Source organism: Trematomus bernacchii, unplaced genomic scaffold (genome assembly GCF_902827165.1).
Source record: "Trematomus bernacchii unplaced genomic scaffold, fTreBer1.1, whole genome shotgun sequence".
NCBI lineage: Eukaryota > Metazoa > Chordata > Actinopteri > Perciformes > Nototheniidae > Trematomus > Trematomus bernacchii.
The window spans coordinates 853,858-863,360 of NW_022987618.1; the positions used below are offsets into that span (position 1 = coordinate 853,858).

The 9,503-nt window shown below is 39.3% G+C and overlaps 1 protein-coding gene across 1 annotated transcript; it reads right to left on the bottom strand.

The window, feature by feature from the left end:
- Positions 1–432: 432 nt before the first annotated feature.
- Positions 433–4,238, bottom strand: LOC117484219 (E3 ubiquitin/ISG15 ligase TRIM25-like). The gene is made up of 2 exons (XM_034132686.1): positions 2,606–4,238; positions 433–845 (listed from the first exon to the last, which is right to left on the bottom strand). Exons 1-2 carry the CDS (start codon positions 4,143–4,145, stop codon positions 703–705), a joined length of 1,683 nt encoding a protein of 560 aa, XP_033988577.1. The 5' UTR covers positions 4,146–4,238; the 3' UTR covers positions 433–702.
- Between the last annotated feature and the right edge of the window lie 5,265 nt (positions 4,239–9,503).

Genomic DNA, 9,503 nt, shown 5'->3' on the forward strand with positions numbered 1-9,503 from the left:
TTAACGCCCAGGATTCACCCCCTGCTCTGATGATATTCCTGTATGCAACTGCTCTCCCTCTCCACTCCACCTCCCAGTAACAACGTTAAACGTTAACTTTAATTAAAACTTTATTCAAAACAGCCACTGGAAGTATCAACATTAGAAACTCAAAGAAAGCCAACATTCTTCTTTATACTCATTACATTTATTTTTGCTCCTCTATTGTGACATGTTTACATGCTTTAATGTTCAACAATGTCATTATGTAACATAAGTAAACAAAGCAGTCCAATCGAGGCGTTTCAATGTTTTTGATTGACAGTGAAAGAAATGCCACAACTCTCAGCTGTCAGCAACAAACATGGAGTCTAAATACGTTCTAAAGTTAAACAGAATTCAACCTGCTGTCACTTAAAAATCCCAGAACAAATGTTGATACTGTAGGTTTTAGAAAAGCTCCAGATAAAGTGAAGTTAAAGTTTCTGAGCCACAAATATGTTCTAAAATCAGCAGTTTCGTTCTTGCAGGAACACCAAACACAATACTTCTTCATACTTCAGTAACCCTACCTCAGTAGTTATTTTACCCACAAGTTAATTGACTGAACATAATTGCACTACCGAAATCAAAAATTTTGAAACTCAACGTATCCATGGTTTGCAGAAGTGTAGAATGCCAACATTTTACGTGCCGACTGAGCTGGACTTAAATGACTTCTGACTACTTGAGGTTGCAGAACTCAGCAGTGGCTGTAGGAAATACAATATTAAACCGAAGTCCAGCATGGAGCGGCTGAGTGAAAGTGGTCTGCACTCTGTGGAGGAGAGTCATGGTTTCAGAGACCCTGTAGAAAGACAGAATACCTGCATCGTGATCCAGATAACGTGATGAGCTAAGGTATCGTTGTCACGGGTTAAACTCTCGTTATCCCGGGTTAAACTCACCCAGGAGCATCGTCTCGTTCGGGATCTTCTCCATGAAGCATTTCCTCTCGGTGTCCCCCATGTGAAAGTACAAAGACGAGACAAAAGTGAAAGAAAAGTTCAGAAGTACAACTGTCAACAACTTCACGGCCGCCATCTTCAAACGGCTACCGAGTTCTTCAAAACAAAAAAAACGTTGTTTAAAACTGTCAACGTACAAAGTATCAATAAAACTTCAGAATCATTGACATGTGGAAACAGCGTTGAGAAAATAATACGAAAAACAGAAAAAAAAAAACGAAATAAAGTTCAACGTATACTAAATACAGTTTAAAATGCTTTTGAGCCATTTAAAATACTTTATTTAAAACGTTATTCAAAACGGCTGAGAAAACAATGCGATGAACAAAATATACAATGCAAAAAATATAGATTTTCAATAGATCTTTTGTGCTTTTAAAAAAATTATTTATATAGACACTGTCCTTATCAGATGTTTAGATGAAGCATACAAATAAAAAAATACGACAGAAGTATAAAAATCCTTAAAATAAATACCTTTTCCACTGCTTTTGAGCAATTAAAACAAATCCAAAGTTAAACAAAAATGATTTTCAAATTGCTGCCATGTACTTCTTTAAAAAGCTTTATTTAAAACTGTCAACTTACAAAAAAAACACTCAAATATAGATCAAATGTTCCAAAAACAATACAAAAAATAAAAAGACCACAGAAATAAAATTCAACGTAGAATAAATACAGTTGAAACTGCTTTCGAGCACTTTAAAAAAAACTTTATTTAAAACTGTCACATACAAACTGTCAATACAACTTCTTTCAAATAGATGAAATGTTCGGAAAACAATAAGAAACGAATACAGTAATGAAACAAATTAAACGTAAATTAAATACATTTTTAATGTTTTTCAGCGCTTTAAAGACTTTTTTTTAAACTGTCAACATACAAACAAAGAAGGGAGAAGTACTCAGATCTTGTACTTGAGTAAAAGTACCAGAATTTAGGAATACTCTGTTACAAGTAGAAGTTCTGCAATCAAAATATTACTCAAGTAATAGTACAAAAGTATTGGAATCTACAAATATTTAAAATACCAAAAGGAAAAGTAATTATTGTGCAGATTGGTCCATTTCAGAATAATATATATGATATGTTTTATAATGATTGATCATGAAAGTGTTCTCAAAGCTGGTAAAGGTGCAGCTAGTTTGAATGACTTTGTATACTGCAGGGTAGCTTGTGGATTTACTCCAGGTGGAACTAAAGTCTGATTTAAAAGTTGATTATATTTCACAGCATTAATATAAATCTGCAAAGTAAATAAAGGTATTACATACATGTAGTGAAGTCAAAGTTCACAGTTTACCTCTGAATTGTAGTGAAGTAGAAGTACACAGTAGCATGACAATGGAAATACTCAAGTAAAGGACATGAGGACACATGGCTCGACACTTTGACTATAACGTATCCATGGTTTGCAGAACTGATCAAGGCCAACCGTTTTTATGCTGACATGGCTGCACTTAAATGACTTCTGTCAACTTGACGTTGCAGAACTCAGCAGTGGCACCAACAGCTCTTAAATTAAACCGAAGTCCAGCATGTAGCGGCTGAGTGAATGTGGTCAGGACTCTGTGGAGGAGAGTCATGGTTTCAGAGATGCTGTAGAAAGACAGAATACCTGCTCTGTGATCCAGGTACACTCCTACTCTGGAGGACCGAGGACCTGAGACGGGAGTTTTTACTTTGTTGTACCAAAAGGTATAATTGTTATTGTAAGACTGTAACAGCCAAGAATTATAGTTGTATCCAAACAAACATTCCTCCCAAACCCCTGCTCTGCTGATGTTCTTGTATGCAACTGCTACACAAACTCCCTCCCCTCTCCACTCCACTTCCCAGTAACAACGTCCAGTCAGACTTTCTTTACTCAGGACCTGAGGCAATGAATCTGTGAATCTGTCTGGGTGACTTGAATATGACAGACCTTGACTTGTGAATGTTGCTCTTCTGCCCTCCTCAGTTAATAGCAGCTTTGTGTTTGCAGTGTTTGGATCCAGAGTGATGTCACGTGAATATTTTAAGAATTCAGCTCTGGTCTTTGGCTCTGGTGGTGACAGTAAAACATTTACTTCACTCACCATCAGTGAGATGTTTGTCCATTCCTCTCTCAGGACGTCTTGTAGTTTATCTCTGATTTCTGACACAGCCGCTGTCACGTCATCAAAGTAGCGCAGAGGACGGATGTTGATGCTGGATGAGTGTTTGGAAACACTGAGAGGTAACAGAGAGGGGTAGTTGAGCAGAAAGTGGGTGTGATCCACTGTGTGAGAGAGCTTCTGCATCTCAGCGTCTCTCCTCTTCAGCTCCCTGATCTCCTGCTCCAGCTTCTCCTGAAGATCTTTGACTCGACTCACTTCAGTTTCCTGCTGGGATCTAACCTGGTGCTTCACATCAGAGCTTCTATTCTCCATGAGACGGATCAGCTCAGTGAACATCTTCTTACTCTCATCCACTGCTTTATCAGCAGAGCCATTGATGGCCTCCACCTCCTGCTGAAGCTGCTTCACATCCTTCTCTCTGTCCTGGATTCCCTGCTGGATGTTTAGTCGACTCCCCTCCAGCTCTCTCTGCCTCTCAGTCCTCTCTGCTGCAGCCAAAACGGTGTTGTGGCCTTTATGGTCATCCATAGGGCAGAGATAACAGATACACTTCTGATCAGTGCGACAGAACATCTTCTTCACCTCCTCATGACGAGAGCACATGCTCTCCTGGAGCTTCTTGGAGGGCTCCACCAGCTTGTGTTTCTTAAAGGCAGGAGATTCATAATGAGGCTGGAGGTGTTTCTCACAGTATGAGGCCACACACTGCAGACAGGACTCCAAGGCTTTCAGTTTTCTCCCAGTACAGAAATCACATCCCACATCTTCAGCTCCAGCATAGCAGTGATCAGCAGGAGCAGCTTGGAGTCCAGTCTTCTTCAGCTCCTCCACTAAATTTGCTAGCATGGTATTTTTCACCAGGATAGGCCTTGGTGTGAAGCTCTTTCTACACACAGGGCAGCTGTAGATTCGATTCTCATCCTCTCCATCCCAGTGGCTTTTAATACAGTTCATGCAGTAGTTGTGTCCACAGGGAATAGTCACCGGTTCCTTCAGTGGATCCAGACAGATCGAACAGCTGACTATCATTTGGTCAAGCCAATTTTCTTGCTGCGCCATTTCACCTCTCAGTGTAAGCAAATGTCACTTTCACTTTCCCAGAATAGAAACAAGCTCTGCTCCGCCTGCTCTTGTTTACATGCAGCAGCGAATGAGGAATCAGCTGTTTGCACTAATCCTTATACCTGCAGAGGTGAAGGGGAGGGACCTAGGATACCTTGATAGGTTGGTGCTTGCTGTGTTTTAGAACAGGGAGAAGAAGGAACAGGTTTTACTAAAGCGGAAACTCTGGGGCAAAACCGTGAAGCCTATAAGGAAGTGCAGTTCATCTAGTGGCCTGTAGTAGGAGGCTGCAGAAGGGAGCTATTTCAATAAACTCCAATGTTAAAATGCCTAACTTTACAGCAGAAATAAACATGTTTCCATTGTGGTTCAAAAAACCATATTCTCTGTATAGTTAGTTTGCCCCTTCATGACAACTGTGAGAGGGGTGAATTATTACACAACTCATTTTTTAAGTTACATTAAGCCTTAAAGTTATGCAGAATGTAGGGCGTGGAGTGACAGGTCTGTTCAGCTACTCAGTGTTGGGCAAGTTACTGCCAAAATGTAATACAGTACATTTGACTTATTACTGTCTTTTTTATTAAATGAAGTGATTTACTTTTATTTATGTATTTGGTGAAAGAAGTACACTTCACTTCAGAGCCCTCAAGAGCCAGATATAAATGTTTATTCGCCTCAAAAGTTGTGTTGTTATTAAAGGTTTTGCTACACCCTAAAACTCAGTAACAGGAGTTTAATGGATGGGATTTCTAACAGGTTTGAGGTGTTTGCTTTTGAAGCTCTTCTCCACTGAAGCAGTGAGATAACGCACACATTTGACAAGCAGCACAATTCACACTCGGATAAATCAACATCAAGGTTCAAGGTTCTTTATTGTCAAACTGACATAGCTACAGAGTAATTATGTTGTTGAAAATCTTATGTCACAGGCTTCTCCAACAATGCAACATAATAACAATACAGATAGCAAGAGCAATACAAAAAGAAAAATAGTTATAAAATAAAGTGATGATGTGGAATAGTGCAATAGAGTCTATATACAAGTTATTGGAATGATATATATATATTAGGTATTAGATACATATTACTGAGTAGCAGATGAATGTTTTGAAGTTGTTTCAACAGTTCAATTTTTTAACAGTCTCACTGCCCGCGGGAAGAAACTGTCTCCGAATCTTCTTGTCCTTGCCAGGATGCTGCGGTAACGTCTGCCAGACGGCAACAGAAAGAACAGTTTGTGGCTGGGGTGATGGGGGTCTTTGATAATCCGTAGTGATTTCTTCCTGAGCCGCTGGGAGTAAAGGTCCTCCATGGATGGCAGCTCCGTCCTGGTGATGTGCTGTGCAGTTTTCACCACCCAACATGATAACTGCTGGGATTGAACCGACCACCTTCTGACTCAAAGACAACAGCTCTTCCTCTCAGCCACAGACTATTATGGGATGTAGTTCAGAAATGAAGAAGTCATAGCCAGAGCGTCCCAATCCAGATAATAAAGCTTGAATGTAAAAGCTTTTAATTTAAGAGAATGTTATAATGTAAGGTAATAGTGAGATGTTAATGCAATATGTGTGTGTGACTAAAGGGTAAATGGTGTCTTCCAACCTGAGGATCAGTGGGTTCAACTCCCAGCATGCTCTATTGTTTTGTTATTTTACCTCACTGAGCTGCCGGGGAGGAACTCTTCAAGTTCTTTCAAAATAATAGCTCTCGCAAACTATTGTAAAAACATTTTTAATTGTGGTTTAAAAAACGGAAAAAGGTAGAAAGATATTTTGGCTTAATTCCAGTTTTGGCTAACGGACATATTCAGGTAATCAAGTACCATTCTAACCAACCCTAATATAAGAATGAGCCAAGCTGGTAAAACTTTGATGAATACATCTGGGTGTATTTGGCGCACGGAGTAAATGGATACCTACCAATGTGGGGGTCAGTGGCTCAAATCCCCAATATGTGAGAGGCAAAAATGGCATAACCCTAATAAACGTAGAAGCCAATGCTGTGAAATTTGACTGGAATATGTACTGGTGTCTTTGGCTGAAGGGGTCAAATGGATGCCTAACAAACAGAGGGTTGGTGGTTCAACTCCCAGCATGGCAGAGTGAAGTGAGGTAGGAGGCAAGATGGCTTGTGTCGGTGAAATGGTTCGCACGTTTTATTTGTGAGATGAGTTGAGTGGTCCCGCAGCTCTGTGGCGCCCCCCGCTGACCTGATTCATACAAAGCACTGTGTAACTATGGCCTGTTCTCCAGCCATCACTGTGTGTGTGAGTATTATATATTATATAAGATATTTCGTATCATAAATATGAAAGAAAATGGCACTTCAATTAATACATAAATGTCCACATTCCTATGTTAAGACTATAATCTGATCGGGTCCAATCTTCCAACTATCCAGTCAAAAAAACAAAAACTTTTATTTTTGACAAAAGGACATTTAAACATGTGAACTTCTAGAGATGATTTATTTGTTTGTTTTGGATTTGAAACCTTTGATTTCAAATCTTAAAGCATTTCCTTTTAAAGTGAAAGTCTGTTTGCATCAAATCAATAGATAAGATCTACAAATCAAATCCCTCCAGTCTGTTAGAGATAACTAAATCATGTCTCCACAGACAACATCTCTCCATGTGACTTCATCACGCATGCGCATACTGCTGTTTCACATGTGATATTATGTGAAGCTGTGGTTTACACCTTTTATTTTCCATCTCCATGTGAAGTATCTGAGAGTCCAGAACCTGTACGAGGGTTTCGCTCTCAGAGGGTCTACACGTGAGAGCGGAACAGAGGTGAAGCAGGGCAGGAGGCAGCCTCTCAGGCTGTATGCCAGGGAAATAGAGTGGCGAAGTCCCTCCCCTTCCGGTGTACCTCCATGGGACCTTATTTCGGAAAAATTATGTATTGAAGTCAATGGAGAGAGAAAGATTATCTTTCGATCCCGTTTGAATTGTGCCACGAATTACACATATGATGTTTGTCAATTTAAAAGATAATTTTGCAAGTCAAAAAAAAAAAAAAGTGTCGTAAAACTGTGAAGTAACACATTTGTTTGTGTGAAACGCTCAATGAACTACATCTCTGGTCAACAACACACGTCACCAAGATGGCCGTCACTACTGTCTTGTCAACAAAACGATTGACTTCCCTCACTATCACCACAATGAAACACGTCCTGAAGAATGTCATGCAAAGCTGCGTTAGCATTTCTCCCCCGGGCTTAAATGGTGTATTATAGAATGATCACACCGGTGACAGTACTATTCAAAGGGTTCACGAAATATGACTACTACTCTTACTGTTTAACATTGTGGGTTACTTAATGTTACTTCATGTTAAGGCTAATAAAAATGACAAGGCTGTAATGCTAACTAACGTGCTAGCTACTAGCTAGCTTGATCCAGACACTCCTGGTCCTTTCATCAGACGGGAAGCGAAAGAACGAGCAAGACCCATTGCTGGTATGATAACAACCTGGTACTAAGCACACAGGCATCTTGTTAAAGTTATCTGATCTTAGCCAGCGCCATATAGATAGATTATATCTATATGGCGCTGATCTTAGCTATCTCTTAGTGGAGGAAAACAATTGTGACATCACTTACGCGACTCTGGGATTTGTAGTCTTTCTAGTTGCGTATTTTTCATAGTCTTATATTTCAACAGTTTTACGACAAACTGTGACTTTTTTGACATGGAAATGATTTTTTAAGATTGACAAACATCATATGTGTAATTCATGGCACAATTCAAACGGGATAGAAAGATAATCTTTCTCTCTCCATTGACTTCAATACATTATTTTTCCGAAATAAGGTCCCATGGGGCGGAAGTAGATGGGCGGGACTTCGCCACTCTATACATCTATTCATTATTTATTCTTGTTAAGAGACAATGCATGTCACTTAAAACCAATACGTGTACACAGGTCAGCACTGTGTCTAATGATTAACGGTGTGTGTGCACTCACTCAGCAAGCTGTTCAAACACACAGAAGTTACAGGCTGGCACTCTAAAGATTGCCTGAGTATAAGTTAAAAACTCTTTATTGGTTTTCTTTTTCTCATACCGTGTTGAGTCAAAAAGAGTTGGTTATCAATGACTTAATAAAGGATTTGACCTAACAGGTTGCTGCTGAGACGAACAACCGACTCCTTCCACCTGGATGATTTATTCAGACTAATCTTTCACCGCCGCCTGCTGTTCCTGTCACATCACCAGCACTACTCTGTTCAGCACTCTTTTGGGAGTGGTGTATGTTTGTAGCTGTTGGACAGTTTCTACAATACTGAACAACACATGGGTTCCTTTAAGTTTAGAAAGTGGAGAAGAATGAATCAGAAGGTTTGTGATGAAAGTTTCTCAGTGCACATGCAGTCCATAGCTATTAGACGACGTGCTGGATGTGTGCTGCTCTCTGGTCAAAGGTCTGCAGTGAGCGTGCACAGAGAGCAGAGGAGAGGGGGGGCACGGAAACAAAGGGAACAGCAAAGGTTAGGAAAGTAAACCGTATGACTTTATAAAACTTAGAGGGCTTTTATACCTCTGACTTAATGTCAGTGGTGGAAAAAGTATTACGATATTTTAAAAGAAGGTATACCACAGTTTAAAAACACTGTTGCAAGTATTTAAATCGTTCATTTGTATTTTGATGCAGTAATATCCATTTTTGTTGTACCTGGCTATCCTCTCATTGTGTTTTATTTTTGCTGTTGAACAGTAGTTATTTTTCTATATACGTTTTTTTTATATTTGAAATGTAACCAGTAACTAGAGCTGCGAAAATGTTACTGTTTTGGTTGTTCTCCTAAAACGTGTTTCCAGCCGCTAAACCAGTGCAGCTATAAGTCTGCAACATTTTCATGTGAAATATACTCTTTAAAAAGCCTCTCTGTTATTTTATATTTTTCACCAACAGGTCAGTCTTATTTAGAAAATTCACAAAGGTTGAAGGTCATTATGTGGAAATGTAAAGGTTCTTTTAGGTGATATTTATGCTAATATACATTGTGATATATTTGATCACTTTTCTTAACCCTTAGATGCATAAGTGGGTCCTTTTTGACCCGGTGAAGTATCTTTGTAATTACATTTTGTTATCATTATTCCAGCTATTCCTCAAAAAACATGTTTTGGATATCATGCCATTCAAATTTTAAATTTACAATTGATACATTTTAAGAAATTGTCGTTTTTATATTGCTACCCCAAGCTTCCATAAGTGGGTCAAAAATGACCCGCATGCATTTTCTATGGCATCCTATGGGAACCTTTGATTCTTATCACCTGTTGCTGTCAGGACTACATTCACTGTGGACCACACAGACTACATCACGAGTGACACCAA

Coding starts and splice junctions, on each gene's coding strand:
- LOC117484219 (XM_034132686.1), bottom strand. CDS start 4,145: ATGGCGCAGCAAGAAAATTGGCTTGACCAAATGATAGTCAGCTGTTCG. Junction 846..2,605: donor GTACCTGGATCACAGAGCAG/GTATTCTGTCTT, acceptor ATCACGATGCAG/GTATTCTGTCTTTCTACAGG.